General features: G+C 37.4%; 1 protein-coding gene and 2 pseudogenes across 2 annotated transcripts in view; 1 reads left to right on the forward strand and 2 right to left on the reverse strand.

The window, feature by feature from the left end:
• Ube2g1 (ubiquitin-conjugating enzyme E2G 1) overlaps nt 1–26,134 on the forward strand; it is an 81,625-nt gene that overhangs the window by 48,541 nt on the left and 6,950 nt on the right. For both annotated transcript variants that reach the window (XM_063269819.1, NM_022690.2), the window contains 3 exons: nt 8,545–8,647; nt 18,517–18,614; nt 25,529–25,707. In XM_063269819.1, coding sequence (XP_063125889.1) covers nt 8,545–8,647; nt 18,517–18,614; nt 25,529–25,707 — 380 coding nt within the window. The remainder of the gene's footprint in view (nt 1–8,544; nt 8,648–18,516; nt 18,615–25,528; nt 25,708–26,134) is intronic.
• Nucleotides 12,925–14,016, reverse strand: LOC134480644 (small nuclear ribonucleoprotein G-like; annotated as a pseudogene).
• Rpl17-ps5 (ribosomal protein L17, pseudogene 5) lies at nt 20,868–21,569 on the reverse strand (annotated as a pseudogene).

The following is a 26,134-nucleotide window of genomic DNA, read 5'->3' on the forward strand; positions in this document are numbered from 1 at the left end:
TCTTAAAAGATGGTAGAGAAGGTTTAGGCGTGTTCTTGAAATTCTAAAGAACACTGTATTTCAGACTATAGGAAGACAATGGATAATTAACATTTTCTATATCTTAAGATGGTACAGTGTTTTGTGTCCTTGTTTGGTGATGAGGAAACAGCTCAGTCAGTAAATTGTCTGTTATAAAGCATGAGAGGGTCCCAGTTTGGATTCCCTGCAGGAACTTAAAGATTGAATGCACATCTTTAAGTCTAAGGTCCATATGGAGCCCTGGAGCTCATTGGCTAGTCAGCTAAGCCAATTCAGTCAGTGAGCTTAATGTTCAGTGAGAGACCCTGTCTCAAAACTGAAACCGGGGTTGGGGATTTAGCTCAGTGGTAGAGCGCTTGCCTAGGAAGCGCAAGACCCTGGGTTCGATCCCCAGCTCCGAAAAAAAGAACCCAAAAAAACAAAAAAAACAAAAAAAACAAAAAAACAAAAACAAAACTGAAACCACCAGCTGTTAGCCTCTGGCTTCTATACTCGAGCACTTTTACACACACACACATCTTATTTTTTCTGTTTCACAATACTACTATGGATTTTATCCTATTTTATGGATAAGAAAAATGAAACTTGGAACAAGGCCAAGGAGAATTGAAATGCAAACCCATTTCTGACATACATTGCATATGGCATCATTTTCTGTCATGAAGTGAAACTCAGACTTTCCCAAATCTCCTATCCAAAAAATACTGGGGTTGGGGGGAGTATCACTGGAGAGAGAGATGGCTCAGCAGTTAAGAACACTGACTGTTCTTCAAGATATCCTGAGTTTGATTTCCAGCAACCACACGGTAACTCACAACAACTGTTTATACTGGGATCTGATCTCCTCTTCTGGTATGCAGGTGAACATGCAGATAGAGCACTCATATACATAATCTAAATAACTAAATCTTTTTAAAAAAAAACAAAACAGTAGGATCAAAGTAGGTTCATCTTTATGTAAGATTATGGTGTTAGCAGTTTTCTATTACCAGGAATTCTGCTGCATCAAAGCTCAGCTGAGAAGTATGCTGATGCTGGTGCAATTACGCACAAGCTACAACATACAAAGGGCATCAGGATGTGTCTGGACAAACTTAATGGTATATATTTAGAGTATAAGAGTCATTTAACTTTGTAGGGAGAGATAAAGAAAGAGAATTTAAATGACTTCAACAATAGAACAGCTTTATTTAACCTGAGAATGATATATCAGGGTCTGGTACACTATGGTCAGATGTAATATTGTAGGTGGTAGAATGTCATTGTTAATTCTAAGGAAGAAAGTCTTTTTGGAAGAATATTGGAAAGCCTTTACAGATATGGTATGAGTGTTTTTGCCTGTCTGCTCCATGTTCCAAATATTTTTTGGTTAGGAGGTTAGCTTGCTGTATACTCAATGTAAAGAAAAATATTCTAATTGTAAGCAGCTTTAATGTTGATTAGAAATCTATGAAGATTATTAGATTGATGGATCTTTTAAAAAATCTATAGTAGAAATGTAATAAAATTTTTGCAGTTGTTTGTTGGTATGTCACTTTATTAGTTACTTTTCTATTGCGTATTTTCTAAAACACCATGACAAAGGCAATTTATAAAAGAAAATGTTTAATTGGGCTTACAGTTCCAGAGGATTAGAATTCATGATGATTGAGTAAAGGCATGGTGGCAGAAAAACCTGAGAATTTAAATCTTAAAACAGCAAACAGGATACATATGCTAATCTCAAAGTCCACTGCTGATGACACACCTCCTCCATTAAGGCCACAACCTCCCAGTCCTTCCCAAACAGTTCCACAAACTGGGAACCAAGTATTTGAACATGAGCCTAAGAGGACCGTTCTCATTCAAACCACCACTGGTATTTTTCCAATATTGATTTTTTAATTAAGGTTAAGGAAATGATTGTTTTTGTAGTTACAGTAATTATAAAACATGCCTCTTTTCTGTTTCTCAACAGTACTTTAGGAGAAGTATAACAATTTCTGTGCTTGAGTGGTAAAATTATTTTGATGAATCATATTTTACTTAAGAGAACTACATAATATTGAGAAAAGATTTTAGATGTTACCTTAACAGTTAAGTTGAGGCAGGATTATAAAATCAAGGCTAGCCTGGACTACATAGTGAGACTTTCCCTCAGAAAACTAGATACATGCAAAAATCGAAAGGAAAAAAATATGCAAAGAGGATCTGCTATAAAGATGAGATTCTAACTTGAGGGTCATGATGCATCCCCTTAATCCTAGTGCTGGGACACTACAGAGGCAGGCTAGCCAGGGACATACAGTGAGACCTTGTCTAAAAAAAATAAAATGTTTATTTCTATTATTATCATCATCATTGCTATTTTATTTTGTTTGTTTGTTTATTGAGACAGGGGTTTTCTGTCTGTCTGGCCCTGGCTGTCTTAGAATTCATTCTGTAGACCAGGCTGGCCTTGATCTCAGAGATTTGTTTGTTTACCTCTGCCTCCCTCCGAGTGCTGAGATTGATTAAAGGCATGTGCCATCATGGCCTGGCAAATATTTATCTCTTAATATCGGTTATCTAGTCAGATTTCATATAACAGTTGAGCCATAAATACCTCACTTCTTTAATGTTTAGATTCACTTCTTCCTATTATCTATAGAAAATTTGTTTACAGTTCCAGGTCTTGTCCTTATAATTTCTCACATGTAGCTTCTGCTAGTTATATTTATTACAGGGATTCTCTTAACATGTTTCTCCTTGTGTTTTATATTTGATTCATACTATGAGCTTGAACAGGTTCAATTTTGCTAGGTGAGATTACCTCAAAAATAATGACTTTTATCTTTTAAAGATTTGTTTGGCCTATTCATTTCTCACGGAGACTTTTAAGAATGTAGACAGTGATAAAGTGACATTTCTGAAAAATTTCAGCTGATGTATTTTTATTTTAAGAAACAAAACAAAACCCAAAACCCAGAGAAAGCAAACTTTAAATTTCTGCAGCTTTGTGATTAAAGTAGGAAGATAGAGAGGAGGAAGAGAGAAAGCAATGCCTTTTGAGTTAGGAAAAGTTAAAATTTTTTGAGTAATTCAGGAAATTGGTCATGTTCAACCTAGCCATACCACAGGGACTCCATAAACAACTGCCTAATTGGAGTTTGTTTAGGGAGAGATGTTATTTGATAATATAATTATTATTTTAGTATTTGGTAACACAATTCAAGGAAAACCAAATACTGGTTCTTTTACTTTCTTTGGTTTTCAAAATAATGTATTGCTTTCACAAAGTGGGTAAAGAATGGGTTGATGAGATGGCTCTGCAGAAGAGATGTTTTTACCAAGCCTGCTGACCTGAGATTGATTCTTTACATGGTGGAAGAAGTGTATTTCGGTTCTTTTTTTTTTTTTTTTTTTTTTTTTTTTTTTTTTTTTTTCGGAGCTGGGGACCGGAAGGAAGAAGTGTATTTCATACTCATACTCTCCCCCCTCAAGCCCCACTTTCTCTGTAGCTTCAGCTGTCCCGGAACTCACTCTGTAGACTAGGCTATTCTTGATCTCACATCTGCCTCTGCGTCCTGAGTGCTGGGATTAAAGGCTGTGGAATAAAACCCAAATCAAAATGACAATGGTTTACTAGAACCTAATAATAACAGGTTTGGTTGTGTTTTTATATTTAAATATATTTATCTATCCTTTATGGTTATTCATATTAATAATATTCAACTCATAACATTTTTAGCTGGTGGGGCCTCTGTTAAGTTGGCTGTTGAGTTCTTTAAACAAACCACAGTACCATCTGATAGCTTTTGTTTTATTGAGTATTGAGAAGAGCCTAACATATTTTTTTTCTTTATGCCTTAGACTTAGAATCTGTCATTTCTTCACAAAGCCCTGCTTCTCTGTTAGCTGTAAATTTGTATTAGAGGACCATATTGTGGATACTAGAAATGTTCATCATACTGAGATGGCTGTTTCTCTGAACTTTTCAGTGTACGAGCCTAGTTTTAAAAAGCATTTTATGAATTTATATTGATCCTAATGATTTATGTTTGTTTACTTTTCATATGCTCTCATCTTTTTTGAGATAGGTTGTACAGGTTTTCCTGGAACTCTTGGATCTTCTTGTCCCACCCTCCAAATGCTGGCATCAGATCTTTTTTGGGTTCATTCTTCTCCTCCTGCCCCAAATTAGGTGATCTTTACTGCTTATGCTGAGGACAGTTTTGACTTTCTTTTTTGAACCTAATGGCCTTAATTTAGATAGCTTTTCCATTCTGTAGAAGTGTGAACTTATCATCGTTGGCTATTTACTCTGTTATACATATTAGCTTCTTTGTTTTTCTGCTTTCCTCTTTGGCAAAAACTCTGATATATCCTGAGGATGTCTCTCAGTGGTAGAATACTTGCCTAGCATATGCAAGGTCCAGAGTACAGTCTTAACTCTGCAAAGACAACCACTCTCCCAACATACACAACATATATGCGCTGTCGGAATTTTAAATTAAATAAATTTTTCCCTTTCAAACAGGTTTCTCCTCTTGTGTTTCCTATTTTATTACATTTGTGTCATTTTAAGAACTAAGATGAGATAGACTATGTTCAAATGTAATAAACAGCATATATACACAATAGTACATAAACATATCTATGTTTACAGTATTATACAGTATTATACAACCACTAACCTTTTCTAGTTTCAAAACCATTTTACCACTTCATCAAATATCTTATATACCCACTAAGTATTCACACCTACTTTAGATATCAGGGTCTTGATATTGTAGCCAAGAGCTGGTCTCATGCTTGTCTTGCTGTGGCCTGTTGAGTGCTAGTATTATTATAAGTATGCACTGACATGCCTACCATGGTTTTTAAGACATGACTATTTTCTTTTTAACTATGTGTACATTTGTGTGTTTGTATATGGGTTTGTGCACTTGAGGCCAGAAGTTGGTATTGATTCCCCTAGAGCTGGAGTTACACCTGATGTGGATGTTGGGAATCTAACTCAAGTCCTCGGCAACTGCTATATCATCTTTCATCTTTCTTTTTTTTTTCCTTTTCCTTTTCTTTTTTTCGGAGCTGGGGACCAAACCCAGGACCTTGCACTTGCTAGGCAAGTGCTCTACCACTGAGCTAAATCCCCAACCCCATCTTTTTTTTTTTTTTTTTTTCTTTTTTTTTAAAGATTTATTTATGTATAGGAGTACAATGTAGCTGTCTTCAGACACCAGAAGAGGGCATCCGGACCCATTACAGATGATTTGAGCCCCCATGTGGTTGCTGGGAATTGACCTCAGGATCTCTAGAAGAGCAGTCAGTGCTCTTATCTGCTGAGCCATCTCTCCAACCCCCTGCTATGTCATCTTTTAAGTACTGAGCCATCTATCCAACTCCAGAGACTGGTTTTTGAACATTTAACTCTCCCAAGCTCACCCTATTTCTTGAAAATATATTAAGAACAAACACTCCCCAATTCTTCCAAGGGTTATCATTGCCCCGTGTATGAAGTTGAAACAATATGGATAACAAAGAGCCTTAACTGTCTAGCTTTTGCCATTTTTGTCTTGTTTCATTTGTGCCTCTTTGTTCAGTCATAGGCCCATTTCGTTATTGTAGATATATAAGTCTTTCTTTCTTCCCCATTTTCCTTCCTCCCACCAAGGTAGGGTCTCACTGTTAGCCATGGTCATTTTGCAACTCAAGTACTCACCTCTGCTTCACATGTTCTTGGTTAAAATGTGCGTGCCCCTCTGTTCCCCCGCCCCCAAAACTTTTGAGACTAGGTGTGACAACATAGAGTTGGCTAGCCTCAGAGTGGTGCTCTTCCTGCCTTTTTTAACTATTAAAGATTGTTATATGCCCTTCTTTGTCCTTCTTTTACCCCCATTCCTTGCTACTTTTAGATTACCTATTACACATTGTCCTTACTTATGTATGTATTTTTCTGGAATAGTAAACCTATAATAGTCACATACTAAGTAATACAATACAGGCTGCATCTATAATGAATAGGGTTTTTAACAGAAGTCAATTTATTTAGTAAATTATTTAAGAAAAGTCTCAGAGATGGGAGGGTAGTTCTTGAGCTATACCTCAAAGGAGTCATTCAGGAAAATATGATGATGGTCTTAAAACTACTGGTAAGTATTCATGCACCTGGCCCTAACAATCCATACACCAAGGACAAATCCTGTTAAAAGTGAGATAGCAGCCATTTTTCCAACTTGCTTTTACATTATTTTCATGAAATAAGCAGTAGACGCAATGCAGTATCATGCTGGCTGAAGAAAAGCATGACTGCATGTGCAAATGTTTCAGAATTTAGGGTAAATTTTAAAAAGTCAGCAGTGCTACATTTTCAAGGATCATTTTGTACCTGTATGCTAATTTCTGAGTTTACCTACTTACCAAAATTAAGCTAGACTTCTGCTGGAAAATGCAACAATGAGATAATTAGGATGGCTCAGTAAAGTGCTCAAGGTGGAAGCTTTAGACCTAAGTTTAGAGCCCTACAATCATATAAAAACTTGGTACAGAAACACATATTTATAGCCCCAGGATTGGAGAGCACAGGTTGATACTAGTGGCCCACTAACCAGACAGTGTAACTGAAAACTTTGGAAATGAGATAATTCGTGTAGAAACCTGTTGTCCATAATTCTTATGCTTTCATCACACCAAATTCCCATCAACACTAAAGTATATGTGTGTATTCTTTTATAGTAGCCAGCAATGTAGTTGGGAATCAGTGAAAGGTATATGTGTATAAACATAATAAGGTTAAAATACAAATCATATTTTAATGGTATCTTAAAAATCTATTCAAAAGAAAAACAAGCCTGATATTTTAAAATGTACTGATTTTATGTTTGCTTTGCCTATTAGATTTATAAAATCTGTGTTCAAAATTCCAAGAAAAGAAAAAAAGCAATATAATTCTTTATTTTTACAATTTTTTTTAGCATGTTGGGGTGTACATTAATGACTTTGTTACTTTGACAAAATAATTGATCAAAACAACTTAACACGTGTTTATTTTAGTTTACGGCTCATCAACTATGTAGTTTATCATACCTGGGAAGGCGTGATAGCTGGAGTGTGACAGCAGTGAAATGATGGGAGGGGGTGTGAATCCTGGTATTCTGCTTCACAATCCTTATAGAATGGTTCTAACCACATTCTAAGTTAAACTGTTTTAGAAACACCCTCAGAAGTGCACGAGTTGTGTCTCCCAAGTAATTTCAAATTCAAGTAGGTTGACAAATGAAGATGGACCTGATAGCAGTATATGAAGTTGTAGTTGTTGAACTAAAACCACCTTCGATTGCTCAAAGAGTTAATGGTTCCATAGTTACCAGCAAGCACACTGTTCGGCTTTTTGTAGAACTCTGGTGTTGCATTATACTTGCTTTCATGATTAGATGGCTTCTCTTGAGGCTGATGACAAGTAATGGATGAGAATCATGTACTCAATTAGATTTCTGGCAAGTCCTTTCTGAACTGCTCTTAAACATGTTTTGTCCTCACTGCCCAATTTGAACTGGTCAGCCCTCAGCTCTCTTGACAAATAAAATAGTTGATAGTTTTTCTGGTGATGTGTATACTCACTATCAAGATTCTTACACTGACTTCAAAGGTAATAGTATATTAAAATTACCAAATTATATAGTATACATAGATACCTCTAATGTCAGTTATACTTCCGTAAAGCTATTTGAAAAACTCATGTGATCTGCCCATTCAAAGACATCCTTATTTTATTAAGCCCATCTCTGTAAACTCTTTAAGGCTCTATACTCTTCCTAACCTGTTTGATGATCCTTTATTGGCCTTTCTTTCCCTACCTTACTAGTTCCCCGTCTCTATTCTTATTTTCTGCCTTCATCATCCATTTTCCATGGCAGAACACTGCTTAGAAGAGAAAAATCTTATGATCTCATCACTATTCTATCGGCACCAGCTATTGTTAGAAAGCTATTCCTGTTGAAAGCTGTGATAGACAAGGGCAGAACATAAGCAGAAGAGATGGAGGAGCCTCTTCTCGCTTCCTGTTCAGAGAGTTATGGTTCATACAGCAATTGTACCTGTACCTGGAGATGTTTGTACCTCAAGGCATCATGGCAAATAGGTGTTAGTGCAAGAAAGAGTTGATAAAACTTAGTAATTCCAATACAAAAGTGCTTTTGATTGTTTATAAAGGAATTGTCCTAAAGACTATAGAAAAACTTGGCGTTTCTGATTTGACTTCACTTTTGGTTTTCTTTGAACTAAAATCTCTTGTGAGAATCGACATTATTTGCATTTTGATAGCCTCTCATAAAATCTACCCAGAATGCTAAGAGCTTGGTTGGATCCCAGAGTAGATGTAGGGAGACAGAACAATTCCATTCAGATAGTTTATGTACCTATGCCTTCCCTCTTGTATGGAAATGTTGTAGTAATGAACATTTTAATAGTTTTCATAGTTTATGACTTATATATGGTTGTTCTGTAATTTACCTGTTGGGGAAAAACTGCTTTAAAGTATTTATTGATCTTTTTTTTCCACAGAACTCAACAAAAATCCAGTGGAAGGCTTTTCAGCAGGTTTAATAGACGACAATGATCTCTATCGTTGGGAAGTCCTTATTATTGGTCCTCCAGATACACTTTAGTAAGTATACTGGAATTGACATCTTCAAAGAGTTACTCCTTCAACTAAAAATAAAATTTAAAATTTGAAAATTGAAAATAAATATTTTTAAAGGAGCAAGCAAAATGGTTATATCTAATATTTTAGTTTGACCATATGTAGAGCCTTTGTGTTATACTTGAAGCTCTAATGTCTAAAACCTGATTTTAAAAGATAGGTTCAGAAATTTAGGCAATCTTGCTGCTGGAATAAATCTGTTATGAAAAAGCTTTTTCTAGTAAGGTTATATATGAACAACTTTTTTTGTTTTTGTATTTGTTTGATGTCATCTCCCCCACCCCCATCCCCCGCCAGCCCCTACACGTACATACACAGGATTTTTCTGTATAGCTCTGGCTGTCCTGGAACACTCTATAGACCAGGTGGGCCTCAAACTCAGAGATCTGTCTGCTTCTGCCCCCTGAGTCCTGGGATTAAAGATATGTGCTACTATTGCCTGGCTGTAAATAATTTTTACATACACACACACACACACACACACACACACACACACACACTGTCTCTCACCCCCCCCCCCCCTTTCTCTAGAAATTAGGAGAGTAATGTTTGCAGGCTTGGAGAAGAGAAATTTTCATCTCTGATTATATGTCTGTGTGTGCTTTTGTGGGATTATGTTCATGCGAATGAAGGTGCTGTAGGAGGCCATAGGTGTTGGATTCCCTGGAGCTGGAGTAACACCTGATTATAAGCCATTTGATATGAATATTAAGAACCAAATTGAAGTCATTTAGAGGCTTTTAACTGCTGAGCCATTGCTCCAGCCAAAAAAGAAAAATAATCCTATGGAATTTAGAGAGATATTTCAGCAGGTAAGTACTTACTGACTGTTCTTCCAGAGGCCCTAGGTTCAATTCGTTATGGAAATGATTTTCCTTCTCTGTTTACCATGCCTTGACCCCAAAGGAAACATAATTAAGGAAGAAAATTTTACCTTTATTTTAAATACCACCTTTTAAAAATAATTTATTTTTATTTTAAGTTCACTAGTGTTTTCACTTCATGTAGGTAGGTCTGTGTGAGGGTGTTTGATCCCCTGGAACTGGAGTTATAGGTGTGAGCTGCCATGTGGGTGCTGGGAATTGAACCCAAGTTCCCTGGAAGAGCAGCCAGTGCTCTTAACTGCTTAGCCATCTCTCCAGCCCCAGTTTTACTATTCTTAATGCCTTATTATTTATTAAAGAACAACACTGCAAATTTTTCTTTTTTAAAACAGTTCTTTTTTTTTTAATTAAACCAATTAATGTCTATGTGTGTGGATGTTTTGCATGCATGCATGTATGTGCACTGTGTTTGTCTGGTACCTGAGGAAGTGAATAGCTTGGAACCTCTAGAACTAGAGTTACAGATGGCTATGACCTATCCTCCACGTGGGTGCCGGAATCGGACCTAGGGCCTCTGGGAGAACAACCAGTACTCACAGCTGCTGAACCATCTCTCTGTCCTGAGATTTTTACATAGAATGCATTCTGTATATCTGTATCTTAAGACTTAAGGCAACTTTCAAGGTCTGTTTTAATAATTTTATAACCTGGTCTTCACAGAATACATACAGTTTATAATAGTTTATAAGACTTAGAGTTAGGATGTAAAATAACTTAACTGACTACCAGTTGTTGGAAATGGGGCAAATGAGCCTGAGAGCGAAAGCGCCTCGATCTCTAGATCTGCAGTTGTTTGTACTTCCTTGTTGTAAGCCCTACCCCCCAGCCCTCAAGTAGTTGTTTGTCAACTATCTCAAACAGCTGGGAAAGAGTATTTAAAAAAATGAAGGGCTGGTGAAAGGTTACTCAGTTGGTAAATGTTTGCTGTAGACATGTGATGGCAATCCCCAGAACTCATTTAAAAAGGTAATGTAGTGGCCTGTGTTTGTAATCCCAGCACTCCTATTGCAAGATGGGAGCTAGAGACAGGAGAATTAACCCACTTAGCTCGGAGTAGTAGTAGGCATTATGGCAGAAATGAAAGAAGCTGCCTCAAAAACAAGGTGGGAAAAAAAGAGGGAAAAAGTTAAAACAAAGCAGTGTGGGAGTTCAAGTTTTACTAGAAAAAGGATGGTTCATACTTTGTTATAGTTTTTAGCAGTCGTAATTGTTGATCATCTGTTTCTTTGAAGTATATTTGCATTCATCAGTTTCACAAGTTGATTTAGGTGAATTTGGTCATGGCATTAGGATTCTTTAGTAGCTGCCTACTAGTAGCCACTGGAAACCAGTTTAGAACACTCCTTCACAGTCATGTTGTTAATTGAAGTAAATTTCTTAAATTGTGCAAACCACAGTATGCAAGTAACCTGTGCTAAGAACCTAACAGTACTGGTCTGTTCTTCATGTTTATTCTTCTGGGTTTAAAATAGTGTTTGTTTTTTTCCCCAGGCACAGTGCCTCAAGGGGATACATAGGAACATTCTGATGATAGGAATCTATTTACCCTTAGTGTAGCTATAAAATAATGAGAGTTATTCTCCTCAGGTAAGTTCTTACGGAGCATTGTTTAGGAATCCAAACTTAAGCTTCAACTCTTAAGGGCTCACTGAATTTTTTAATCCTTACATATATTTGTGTCAAGTATTATTAGTTGATCAATGAACATCACACACTTCTAGGTTTTTAAAAGATAGCTACTCGAGCATGTGGTACAAGATTTTAATCCTAGCACCAGGCAGATTGGCTACACAGTGAGATCCTGTCTCAAAATAAAGTCCAGTTTGTAAGACCATTTTAGTTAACAGGTCATTCTTTTTACTAACAAGTCCATTTTACTGCCCCCTCTTTCCCATGTGCCAACTTCAGCTGTTCTGTTTTTGTTTGTTTGTTTGTTTGTTTGTTTGTTTGTTTTTTAAGGATATTTATTTGTTTATTTAGTTTTTTGAGACAGGTTGTGTGTGTGTGTGTGTGTGTGTGTGTGTGTGAGAGAGAGAGAGAGAGAGAGAGAGAGAGAGACTGGCCTCAAACTCAGAAATTTGCTTGCCTCTGCCTCCTGAGTGCTGGGATTAGAGGCATGTGCCACCACTGCCCAGCTCGTTTTTGTTATTTTTAATTATGTGAACATGTAGAAAATTTAAATCCCAATCCAGGGTTTCTACCCCACCTTTGTTCATTCAGTTCCAGGATAAAAGATACACTCAACCTTTATATTTGTAGTAAGCCTTAGTCAGCATTAAGAGCTGTGCAGATATCTATTCTCTATGGTATTATTTCTATTTCCCAGTCAATAGTCCCATTATATATCATTATATAATTTGTGATGTTTTATCTGGGTTGCTCTTAACTCCAACTGGCCAACCAACATGACCATTATTTCATGACTCATCAAACCTGTGGCACTTTCTCTTCCATTCATGTCCTTCTCTTCCTTTCTTGAGGTTCTCCTCTAACTTCTAGCCCTAATTCCAGGAATCCTAATCCCTTCCTATGTCTCTTGGCTATCTTTAACAATCAGAAATAACTTAGGGGCAAGGTCACATAGCACCAATCGAGTCTACTTTAGGACTCTCTGGTCTTTGGAGCCACCAGGTCTTGGGGAACCAGTATTAGCATTAGAATAGAAGCAGTACCAATCAGGCCAACCCACTATACATACAGGTCTGTGTGTGAGTGGAGTTGCTTCTCAGAAGCTGAACTTGTCTCACACACACACACACACACACACACACACACACACACACACACACAAAACTGTACTTTTCTAGGTCATTGTGAGCCACCTGACCCCTCTAAAAGGATGATCAGTGTTGTTAGCTCTGTTTGTGGGGTTTTAAAATATATTTCTCACTGAAAAGTGTTGGCTGTTGATTTGTGATGTGAATAGCAGACACTTTTTGTGGCAACATTGAACTTGCTAATGAGACACTAAACCTTACGTATCTGGTGCTTTTCTGAAATCTGTAACCTTTGTTCAAGGAAGAAGAGAACTTGTGCCTGAGACAGGTCCTGAGAAAATAGCTAGAAAGGTGTCAGGATAAAGGGCAGAGAAAAAATTTTGTAAATGGAAGTTTTTAAAAATGTTACTTTTGAGGGAGGTAGGCACTAGGACAGTTTTATTAGAATTTGAAAGAAAAACCCTAGATCTGGTAAACTAAATCTTTGTAGCTTCTTAGTGGAGGACAATGGAGGAGAGAAGGAAAAAGGCAATGCCATTTAAGAAGTTAGTTTACATGGCTGTGGGCCAGGGCCAAGGGCGGGGGGGGGGGGTGGTGGTGGTGGTGGTGGTGGTGGTGGTGGTGGAGGTGGCGGGGAGGAAGCTTAGAAAAAAAAGGTAAGGAAACACAAAATGTTGGGGGAAGAGCCCAGTGGTGGTGGTTCTCAACCTGTGGGGCACAACCCTTGGGGTTGTTGAATAACCCTTTCATAGAAGTCACATATCAGATATAATCCTGCATTTATAATTATGATTTGTATCAACAGCAAAATTACAGTTATGAAGTAGCAGCAGAAAATAATTTTATGATTGGAGGTCACCATATCACTAGGATTGCAACATTAGGAAGGTTGAGAACTACTATGTTAAGGAAAGCATGCTTAGAAAAGAAAGAGGACAGGAAGAGCAGACCTTTTTTTTCTTTTTTTTCTTTTTGATATCACAAAAGTTTATTTAGGAAAAAGTTTCATATGAAAATGTACATGACCTAATTCTACATCACAATCAAGCACAGCTTTGGGGAGGGATGTGGACACACTGCTGAACACTGGTTAGACTCTTTCCAAGGCTTCTAACATGATGATGCTGTTTTCTCGGATGACCACCGTCCCGATGTTGTCCTGTTGCCCACTGGTTACCATCTCCACACACTCATCAATCACAAGGTTCATAAAGGGATCACAGCCCACAGCATTCCTTGTACATGCCTGCCTCCGTTAAGTTCTTTTTTTTTTGGTTCTTTTTTTTGGTTCTTTTGTTTTTTTTTTTCGGAGCTGGGGACCGAACCCAGGGCCTTGCGCTTCCTAGGCAAGCGCTCTACCACTGAGCTAAATCCCCAACCCTCCGTTAAGTTCTTAAAAAGTACTTTCTGACTTAAGTGCAAGGAAGTGATCTTATAGTTGTTTCAATTCGTGAAGAGAATAGAGGGATTGAGAATAAGTTAGCATGGATTTGAGTGATATTTAAATCTCAGTCATTAGTTCATTATGATAGGCTGAGGTGTTAGCTCAGAGAAAGTATTATGCCAAAATTCTGTAAAAATATGGTATGCCGTTTTGTAATATCAGTAACCTTCTCTTAGTCACTAAAGACAGGCCACACTATTTACTGTCTATGTAATCAGTGCCTAGTACATAAAGTGTTACTTTAAGACTGATAGTTGCAGTTGCCAGGGCTGCTACACAGAGAAACATCTTGAAAAACAAAACAAAAAGACTGATAGTTATTGAGTATTTATGTAGTTATTTTACCGATCTTCACCTAACATCTTTTGTTTTTATTAATCCTGTATCCAATATTGAATTTTTCTAGTGCTGCCAAGAATAGATTCTCTTAGCTAGGTGTGGTGGTGCATGGCTTCAATTCCAGCATTTGGGAGGCAGAGAGAAGCTGATCTCTGAATTTGAGGCCAACCTGGTCTATAGAGAGAATTCTAGGACAGCCAGTGCTACACAGAGAAACTCTTCACCCAAACCCCTTCCTCCAAGTAACTTTTCTTTTGTGTGTAATGTTTGGGAAGGAAGCAGGAACAAGATCTCTAGGCAACTTCTGGACCACTGACAGACTTGGGGCCCCAGAATAGAGGGTTGTTCGTTTTGAAAGGGGATCTTGATAGGTAGTTTGAGTTACATTAAATTTAATAGGCCTCCTGCCTTAAACTTTACAGTGCTAGATTATAGGCATGTGCCATACCCAGTGAAGACTTTTGTGATTTAATTTGCAAAAATAGTAAAAGACGGTTTTGTGGCAGAAATATGACCTTGGTTTTTCAAATGTTCAGCACTTGGTTATATAACTCTAACATCATGCTAATTGCTCTAATACTTTCTGAATCGAGAGATATTTTTTATTTCACTGCTACTTTAATGTTCTTTTCCTCCCATAGTCATATCTTTTTATGTTTGAACAATAATAGATACATTCTATCTACTTTGTTACTTCTACCCTGCTAGGTTTTTTAGTTACTCTGTATTAACTTGACTACCAAAGTTTGTATATTCACAGATTTGTTGTCACTAAGCAAGGTTTTTTTGGGAGGGAGGGCATAAAATGGGGTGGGAGAGAAACAGGTAGAGAAGATCCTTAGGTAAAGTAGATGAAAAGTGAATTCATTAAAAAAAAAATTGAGAACTAGCGTGGTTGTTTTGGGAACTTTTAAAAAATAGAAAAACATGTGCTTTAAAATTTTAGGGCAACACTGTTAAGTAAATTTGACAATTACTTATAAATAATTTAGAGAGGTAGTGGCAACTTTTTAGCATGAGAATTCCAGTCAGATATTGTGAAGCTTTTGAATGAATTAAGTCAACCAAAATGAAGTGACCTGGGAGAAATGAGGTGCAGGGATTTTGTGGAGGTTGTTCTAATGCCCTTTTACATATATTCTTGGCTCTTTTCTGGATTTGTAGCTTTTGCAAATTTTCTGTCTGTCTACTTATTTTCTACTCTAATTATAAAATGGTTATCTTTAAAGCTAATTGCTTTCTTTTTAATCCTTGATATCTGTGCTACATTTTATGTTCATTCCTCCATGGGAAAGAAAAGACAGCTTAACTTAAAAAAAGACTTTAAAAGAATTGTGTTGATGTGTCTGTATGAGTTATATGAACATCATATGGGTGCAGGTGCCCCTGGAGGCTAGAAGAAGGCATTGGATTCCCTGAAATTGGAGGAACAGGCAGCTGTGAGCTGCCATATGCGGATGCAGAGAACTGAACCTTTGCAAGAGCAGTAAGTGCTCTTAACCTCTGTGTCATTTCTTCAGCCTTGCATCATTTCATGGTTATGCTTTCTACCAGCTTTATTTTTTCCACTTCTAGCTAATTTCTGATGAATTGTTGGAGGCAGGGTCTCTCATGTATCCCAGGCTAGCCCTTCAATACCTTGCTATGTTTTAGAGGAGGATCTCTTCCTAGTTGTCTTTCTGCTAGTGGCCTCCCATTGCCTCAGAAACTAGTTTTTCTCCCTCCTTTGAAAGCCCTTAATTTGTATTATGCACAACCCTCTTTTAATCTCATCACTCCTAAAAACAAGAGAAAATATCTATTTTTCCCCAGCTGATATGGTCTTTATTAAATGGCTTGGGCTGGCCTTGAACCTATCGGAATCACCTTGAGTCGATTGGCATGCACAACCACACAGACTCTACATTATTTAAACGTTAATTTTCTCATGCAAATTATCCTGTTCATTCTGCGCTTTACCATTTTTCCATTTAATCTTTTATGGACTTTTTCTTACTGCTTTTATCAAGTGTGATTTTCTTTTTACACTCTGAGCCCTCAGGTTACCTCTTTACTATTTGGAAATATTTGATATTAATAGCATGCCCTGTCCCCTAGCCCCCTTAATAATTTGATAGACCCTGGGCATGCAGTGCCTATGGAATCCAGAAGAGGGCGTCTGATAGCCAGGAACTAGAGTCACAGGTGCTTGTTAATCTCCATGTGAGTGCTGAGAATTGAAGCCTGGTCTTCTGGACTATCTGTCAGTCTTCCTCAACTGCTGAGTAATCTCAAAAAAGTTTTAACAGAAAAAAGCAATGAGGAAACAATATGATTAAAATTTCAACCTGTACTGAAATGTGCAAAGCACAAAGTTAAAAGGATTCCATGTCTTACATCCTAGAGTTAATCATTGTTATATGTAATGTGTTGTCCCTGTTGTTGTCGTCATCATCATTATTTGATTTTTCTTTTCTTTTCTTTTTTTTTTTTTTTTTTTTTTTTGAGACAGGGTTTTACTATGTAGCTCTGGCTGTCCTAGAACTCACTCTGGAAACCAGGCTGGCCTCTAGCTCACAGCTTGGCTTTTTTCTTTTGAGATAGGGTCTCTCTGTCATTTTTTTTTCTTTTCAATATTCTTTTTAAAGATTTATTTATTTTATGTTCATGAGTACATTGTAACTGTCTTCACACACACTGAGGGCATTGGATCCCATTATAGATGGCTATGAACCACCATGTAGTTGCTGGGAATTGAACTCAGGACCTCTGGAAGAGCAGTCAGTGCTCTTAACCACTGATCCATCTTTCCAGCCCCTCATTTTCTTTTTAAATATACATACATAACAATGTCTCCATCATAATCCCTCTCCTCAACCCTCCAAGCTTATAACCACAGTGACAGAGACTGTCCCCAAACTTGAGGGATAGAGAGCAGCCTTCTGTTGAGTGTTAACAATATACATAGGCTTAAACAGACAGCACATAGTTGGCAGGACTTGAACCTGTGCATAGAGAAACGGAGTTCTAGTCCATTGCCTTAACCACTTGGCCATTACGACAGCTGTGTTTCTATTTTTATGTCATTGTACAAACATCTGTCCTTGTCTTTTAAAAATGACTTTTTAGTGTGAGTGTGCATAATGTGTATGTGCTCCACAGCATAGATAGAGATGTTGGAAGACAAATTTATAGTTTGTTCTTTCCATCCAACTTTAAGTGAGTTTTGGTGATAGAGCTCAGATGTCAGGCTTGTGTCTCAAGTGCCTTTATTTCCTGAACCATTTTATCAGTCCAACACATACCTTTTTGAGATTAGATCTTGCTGTACAGCCCAGGGTGACCTTGAGCTAGACATCAGATGCTAGAATTCCACATGAATATCACCATTTAATCATTTTTGCTTCCTAAGGCTGACTTGGTTTCTCTTATCTGTATGGACAATTGTAAGCTGCCGTTTGGGCATTCATATGTTCATCTGCTCAGGGATTGCTATCCACAGTGGAAAGGGTCCTCCTGTGTCAATCATCAGACACGACAATCTTTGACAGAGATTATTTTTTTTTTTTGGTTCTTTTTTTCGGAGCTGGGGACCGAACCCAGGGCCTTGCGCTTCCTAGGTAAGCGCTCTACCACTGAGCTAAATCCCCAGCCCCTTTGACAGAGATTATTATAGGCAAATATGACCCAGAAAATTCTTTAATTAAAGTGTTCTCCTTTCAGGTGGTTCTAGGGTCAAGTAGATAATAAAACCTAACCAGGACACAAGCCATTTTTGGAGTGTTACTGGGTAGTATATTAATACAGGCAGAGAACATCAATGTTGCAGTATTTCTACTCTGGAAAGTCAGTAGTGTAAAATCTCTTTGAGAGACCTTCTAATGAAGTTTTAATATATGATGAACAAACGAGTAGATAAACAGAAGTGTGGCAATCTGATCTCAGGTAGAGAAACCACAAAATATATGCCTAAACTTTGATGAGAAAGAGGTTGGTGGATATGGCCAGAGCAGAGAAGAAATGTTTGAAACCAATATAGAAAATTCAGCAACTTGAATCATGTAGACAAGATTAAACTTCCTGAATTTCGTTTGAAGACATATACTGAAAAGACTGGTAGCATATCACAGTGATCTGATCTGGACACCTCTTTCCAAGTGTTCCTTTTATTTTTACTAACTACCTGAGAGTAGCAGCAGTATTTTTTTTTTTTTTTTCCGGAGCTGGGGACCGAACCCAGGGCCTTGTGGTTGCTAGGCAAGCGCTCTACCACTGAGCCAAATCCCCAACCCCAAAGCAGCAGTATTTATGGTGGCTTATTAAATTGTGTATTTGTATTCAGGAAACTAATTCTTTTGTCTACCTTTTGTTTGTTTATCTTCCATGCCCTTTTATTTGTCTGGTTGACTGAGTACTTGTAAAGAGTAACTTAAATGCGTGAACTTGGTTTTTTTCTCTTCTTTTTTTCAGTGAAGGTGGTGTTTTTAAGGCTCATCTCACTTTCCCAAAAGATTATCCCCTCCGACCTCCTAAAATGAAATTCATTACAGAGATTTGGCACCCAAATGGTAAGTTTTCTAATTTTATTTTCACATTTGCAAATATAATGATTTGTCACTAAAGATTTCACAATTACCTCAGTAAAAGTGCTCAGTGATTTGGGTGTGTGTGTGTGTGTGTGTGTGTGTGTGCGCGCGTGCCTACGTGCACGGGCATATGGTCTTGTAATTGACTCTAGATACAAAGGCCGGCCGGCCTGCCTGCCTGCCTGCCTGCCTGCCTTCCTTCCTTCCTTCCTTCCTTCCTTCCTTCCTTCCTTCCTTCCTTTTCTGCATTTTTGAAGATGAGGAGTAGCAGGTTTGAGCCTGGACCTCACTATGTAACTAATGCTGGTGAACTTTTGGGTAATCTATGTCTTAGGTTGCCAATTGGTTGGCTGTCAGGCAAGAGCCACTACCACACTATGGTTTTTTAAAAATACCTTTTCAAGACATAGGCTCTGGCCTGGGAATCTAGCTCAGTTGGTGGAGTGCTTACCTAGCATGCACAAAACCTTGGGTTTGATCTCCAACATTGCATAAAATGTTAGATGCAAACATGTAATCTTCTAGCTATATAGCAAAGAAAATTGTAAAGGTGTATCCCAAAATCTTAGAGATAGCAGCATTATTCATGTTATCTAAAAAGTGGCAATAATACTAGTGCCAATCAGTTGATGAAAATAAAAGGAAAATATTGCATATACATATAATGAAACATGATTTGATAAAAAGAAAAGTGCTTGGTATGATTTGGTGACAAAAATGTGGAACCTGCCTTTGGCATCTGTCAGCATCTGCCCTCACATGCACGGTCACACACAGGCGTATATTCAAACATGGAAAAGAAATAAATTTCTCAAAGAAACTAATAGATGGAGGCAATCATTTAATAATTCTACCTGTAAAATGTCTAGAACATGCAACACTGAAGACTAAAGTATATTCATGGTTGCTTAGAACTGCTGGAGAGTTTGAAGGGGAGAAGGGCCAATATAGATTATACAAGACTACTTGGGCGGGGGTGATAAAAGTTTCTAAAAATGTGTGTGCTTTGGTTGTATAACTGAGAAGTGTACTATAGAGGAGCAATTGGATCCCATGCTTCAAATAGTTGAATAATGTGTTGGGTGTTAAAAGTTATTATGGGGATATCTGGTAAAATTTTTCAGTGAGTAAAAGTTCTTGCCATGTAAGCCTAGTAATCTGATTTGATCCTTGGAATTCTACAGAGGTTGAGATCAAATTCTACTGAGTTATGCTTCGGCCTCTACACGTGGGCTGTGGCATATATGTTCGTAGATACATATATAATAATAAAATAATTTCAAAAGATATTACATGGAAAATAATAATTTGTGTAGCTTAGATGTATCCAATTTAGACTTCTCTCTTATTGTTGGTTTTATTTGTTTGTTGTTTTGGTTTAGTTTTTTTGGTTTGGTTCTTTCTTTTTTGAGACAGGTTGTCACTGTGTAGCTTTGGCTGGCCTGAAATTATATATGTAGATCAGACTGGCATTAAACTCAGAAATTATCCTGCCTTTGCCTTTGATGAGCTGGAATTAAAGATGTGTACTACCATACCTAGCCCTCATACAGAGTTTTCAAGTGGCTTTAGTATTAGGAATAAAGCCATTTATTTGTAAAGAACATTAAGTTGAAAGGGGAAAAATAATAGACAAAACACTGTATGGGGAAATAAAGCATTTTGGCAAAGTAAGCGTAAATATTAAGTGTATAGCTAGCTGTAGAGTTAACAATAAACATTTCACAGAGAACATAGTTGTCATTTAATATACTTTTGGAAAACGTATTTAAATCAGAGATCACTAAAATTTAAACATTATCAGTATAGAAGAACTTTAGTCTTGAGTAAAGCAGCCATGATGGCAGCAGTACATAATCTGATAGCTGTGTAAATGACATATTTCTTTAAAAGTGTGTTTTGGTATGATTCTAATTTTGGTCATCCAACCTGGAATGTATTCTTCCAACATTTTTTTTTTATTCTTCCAACATTTAATGATGAACTTTGAAGACATGATAAATTGAAATAAGACAAATTTAAAAGAACAAAACTGTGATTATATTATTCTGCTTCTATGAGATACTTCAGTAATTAAAATAGTGAGAACAGGGCATTTTTAGATACTGAAGAGTTAAGGAAAGTGAAGAGTTTGTATACACACAATTTGATTTGAGGAAGATGAATAATGGTTGTAATTGTATATCAGTGATTATTATTTTTTTTTTACTTTATCTGCATTTATTTATGCTGAGTTTATTTCCATGCCATGATTTTTTGTTTCTTCAGTTTCTTCTGGGATATCTTTTTCTTCTGTGTAACCTCCTCTTCTGGCTTTGGAACAATCTGTTCCTTCTCAGTGAAGATCATCTCAGTGTGGCAGGGGAAGCTCATGGATGGGTTAATCTGGCCATGAGCTCTGTAGGTTCATCCGCGCATCTTAGGTGCCTGTTCACCTGGGTGTGTTCAATGACCAGAGAATCTACATCCAAACCCTTAAGTTCAGCATTACTCTTTGCATTTTTAAGTATGTGCAGCAAAAATTCAGTACTCTTTTTTTTGGCCATCATCCCTCTGTTCAGCCCCACTGTTTGGCCTGGGTGCACCTACCAACTCCACCATTATACTGCCAAAATGGCACACACTGCTTCTTTAAAGTGACATCCTTCAGATACTTGGTGGCTTTGCAGATATGCATACCCTTGATGGCCTGGGCAGTTTCCCGGGTGTTCTTAAAGTGAACACGAAGGTTTGAACCTCTTGATTTGCATGATTTTGTAGGGTTTTCTGGGTCAAGGGAGTAGCAAACCATCTTCACAGGTCACCTCTGGCCACTTACAGGAAGAGCATCAGTGATTATTTTTAATTCTTAACTGAGAAATGGTAGAAATTGTAATTTTATTCTATGCATATATTACAATAAAATTAAATTCATGTCAACAAATATAAATCTTAAGAGATGTCCTCATTTCTTAAGTGGTGTGAGAAATTAAAATGTTTTTCAAGATTCTATAGCTTTAAATCTAAAATAACTTAAATCCAAAACGAATAGTAATTGTTTTTGTTTTTTGAAACAGGGTTTCTTTGTGTAGCCCCTGGCTGTTCTGGAACTCACTCTGTAGACCAGACTGTCCTCTAACTCTTGGAGATCTTCCTGCCTTTGCCTCCTGAGTGCTGTTACTAAAAGCATGCACCATCTCGCTCTGCCAAATGATTGTTTTTTTGGTTTTTTTTGTTTTGTTTTGTTTTGTTTTGTTTTTTTTGTTTTTGTTTTTTGTTCTTTTTTTCGGAGCTGGGGACCGAACCCAGGGCCTTGCGCTTCCTAGGCAAGCGCTCTACCACTGAGCTAAATCCCCAACCATGATTGTTTTTTAAAAGCCATTTTCTTTTATAATTGTCATTATTATTTGGCATTTGCTCATTAATTATGAATATATGAATATATTTCCCTCCTCCCATCTATCCATCATTCATTCATCCATCCATCCATCTGTCTGTCTATCAGGTCTCACCATCTACCCTTGTCTGGCACGGAACTCAAAGAGTTCCATCTGCTTCTCTGCCTCTTATATTCTAATATTAAAGGCGTGGACCACCACACTTTATTATTATTAATTTCTTCTATGCATATGGGTGCTTTGCCTGCATATAAGTGGGTTCTTGTATTATATGTGTACCTGGTGCCTGAAGAGCCTAAAAGTGAGTGTTGTATACCCTAGGACTACAATTACAGAAGGTTGTGTCACCATGTAGGTGCTGGGAATCACTCAAGTTCTCTGGAAGAGCAGCCAATACTTTTTAATAATGGAATAATTTTATCAGCCCAACTAATGATTTGGGGATTGGAGGAGAGATAGAAGGTCTCATGTATTCCAGGCTGGCCTAAATCTTGTAGATAAGAATGTCCTTGAACTACTAACCTTTTTATCTATTTTCACCTCTTGAGTGCTGGGCTTATAAATATGTGCTATTAATCAAAACAACCCTGAGATTTCACCTCACACCAGTGCGATTGGCTAAGATCATAAACTCAGGTGACAGCAGATGCTGGCGAGGATGTGGAGAAAGAGGAACACTCCTCCATTGTTGGTGGGATTGCAGACTGGTAAAACCATTCTGGAAATCAGTCTGGAGGTTCCTCAGAAAATTGGACATTGAACTGCCTGATGATCCAGCTATACCTCTCTTGGGCATATACCCAAAAGATGCCTCAACATATAAAAGAGACACGTGCTCCACTATGTTCATCGCAGCCTTATTTATAATAGCCAGAAGCTGGAAAGAACCCAGATGCCCTTCAACAGAGGAATGGATACAGAAAATGTGGTACATCTACACAATGGAATATTACTCAGCTATCAAAAACAACGAGTTTATGAAATTCGTAGGCAAATGGTTGGAACTGGAAAATATCATCCTGAGTGAGCTAACCCAATCACAGAAAGACATACATGGTATGCACTCATTGATAAGTGGCTATTAGCCCAAATGCTTGAATTACCCTAGATCCCTAGAACAAACGAAACTCAAGACGGATGATCAAAATGTGAATGCTTCACTCCTTCTTTAAATGAGGAAAAAGAATACCCTTGGCAGGGAAGGGAGAGGCAAAGATTAAAACAGAGACTGAAGGAACACCCATTCAGAGCCTGCCCCACATGTGGCCCATACATATACAGCCACCCAATTAGACAAGATGGATGAAGCAAAGAAGTGCAGACCGACAGGAGCCGGATGTAGATCGCTCCTGAGAGACACAGCCAGAATACAGCAAATATAGAGGCGAATGCCAGCAGCAAACCACTGAACTGAGAATAGGTCCCCTATTGAAGGAATCAGAGAAAGAACTGGAAGAGCTTGAAGGGGCTCGAGACCCCAAAAGTACATCAATGCCAAGCAACCAGAGCTTCCAGGGACTAAGCCACTACCTAAAGACTATACATGGACTGACCCTGGACTCTGACCCCATAGGTAGCAATGACTATCCTAGTAAGAGCACCAGTGGAAGGGGAAGCCCTGGGTCCTGCTAAGACTGAACCCACAGTGAACTAGTCTATGGGGGGAGGGCGGCAATGGGGGGAGGGTTGGGAGGGGAACACCCATAAGGAAGGGGAGGGGGGAGGGGGATGTTTGCCCGGAAACCGGGAAAGGGAATAACACTCGAAATGTATATAAGAAATACTCAAGTTAATAAAAAAAAAAATAAATAAATAAATATGTGCTATCATGACTGGTTTATAGGATGCTGAATGTGCGGCCAAGGCTACACGTTCTGAGCAAGTCCTTTTCTGAGCTACATATACCCTTCATTTCCTCTCCTCCAAATCTTGATCTTACATAGATTCTTTCTGATGGAATTACATACAATTATTCAATCTCACCTTTTCAAAGAAAGTTTCTTATTTTGTAATAAGTAGGGAAAAACAAAAAAAAGTTCTGTGCTAAATGTCAAAATGTTTAATACTGTTCTTCCTTTTTTATCTGTTAATTACATTTTGTTGGATTTCACAAGTCATGGGAGTGGATTAGGAAGAGAAACCTCAGTTACAGGAAAGTTTTTGTATAAAATCATCAAAAATATGGGTCTTTGATTACATGTCAGGAATAACTCTGCTTTACAGAAGGGCTACCAAAAGTACTTGTTGGATTGATTGAGTGGTTTTATAAACCCTACCCCTTCACGTACAAACGCCTACCTTCCCTTCTTTCTCCACTTTCTCCCTCCCTCTTTTTGTCTCTCTGTATCTCTGTATTCTCTCACTCCCCTATGTTCTTTGACCATGAGTTAGGGTAAGAAGAAAAACTTCTTCAAGAAATAATAGTATTGTTTGACAGAAGAAATCTACTGTGAAAAGCTACTTTTACTAATAGCTGTTAAAATTGTTTGAACACGTTTATAGATATAGGATTTTTTGAAAATATTTACTTTTGGATGAAATAGTGCAAAGTGAGATACAGTTGTGTCTTTATCCCCTATAAAATTAAGAATATTTTTGTGTTTCTACTCCAGTGACTGTTACTATATAGAACTTGCATTTAAAATGAATTTATGAAGTAGATTATGAGTATCATTTATTTTAACGCTTTTCTATTTTATTTTTAAAGATTTGTATGTTTTATGTTTATGAGTGTTCTGCCTGCATGTATGTATGTGTACCATGTACCAGTGGATGTCAGAAGAAGGTGTTGGCTGCCCTGGAACAAGAGTTACAGATGATTGTGAATTGCCTTGTGGGTGCTGGAAATCAAATTTAGGTCCTCTGCAAAAGCTTCAGTGTTATTAACCACTGCAAAATCTCTCCAGCCCCTATTTTATTATTTTTAGTATATGGTTGTTTTGCTTACATGCATGCCTGGTGCCCACAGAGGCCAGAAGAGGGTGTCAGATTGTCTGGCACTGTAGGTTGTGAACTGCCATGTGAGTACTTGAACTCAAACCCTGGTCGCAGCCAGTGCTTCTAATCACTGAGACACCTCTCCAATGTGTGTCTTTCTGTGAGTCTTTTCATTTTTACTGTTACATCAACGCCCCCTCCCCATTTTACATTTATATTTGTGGAACCTTGATCATCTTACTAGAATTTGAGAGGAAAACAACACAGGACAGCTGTAAATGCTGGGTGTAAAGAGTTGGAGAAGTAGAAGGGAAAAGGCTTGTTCTTTGTATTAGGGACAGCAATGGAGGTCTGCAATCAGTTGTAATTTTAAATAATGTAAAATATAGTTAAATATAGCTTATATCCCTCCTTAGCTTTTGAGGTGGCTCTTGTGCATTTGGTAAAACCCGTAACAGTCTCAAAAGGTAGTAGATTATGTTTAGTTAATCTCCATGTAAATGTTTTATATACATACGTATCACATTTGTAATAAATTATGTGTAACCATATTTAAACAATTCTTATTCTATAATTTTACAGTTGATAAAAATGGTGATGTTTGCATTTCTATTCTTCATGAACCTGGAGAGGATAAATATGGTTATGAGAAGCCAGAGGAACGCTGGCTGCCTATCCATACTGTGGAAACCATCATGATTAGTGTCATTTCTATGCTGGCAGATCCTAATGGAGACTCACCTGCAAATGTAGATGCTGCGGTAAGGTATTTGCCTGATAGCTGATGCTTCCATCCTTACTCTTTCTTTCTCCCTCTTAATAAAACTCAACTTGAAGTTTAATACATATATGTATCTTTTTGTGTCCATATTTTCATTCAAATAAAATGTATAATGGATTATTTTGTATAATTCATGTATAATGGATTATTTTGAAATATGTAGGATAAATATGGTTATGAGAAGCCAGATATTGTGCAATGTGTAGATACTCTCAAATAATAAATTTGAACTAGTTGGCATGCATTAATTCCCTCTATAATTTTTGAAGTAAGAACAATTAAAATCTACTCTTTTTCACTAGTATTCAAAATAATGGATTTCATTATGGCAGCATATGTTAATAAAATTATAATTGTATCTTGTTGTAGTTGTCTTGGCTTGAGGACTTTTTTTAACTTTGAAAAAA

Source organism: Rattus norvegicus, chromosome 10 (genome assembly GCF_036323735.1).
Source record: "Rattus norvegicus strain BN/NHsdMcwi chromosome 10, GRCr8, whole genome shotgun sequence".
NCBI classification, from domain to species: Eukaryota; Metazoa; Chordata; class Mammalia; order Rodentia; family Muridae; genus Rattus; species Rattus norvegicus.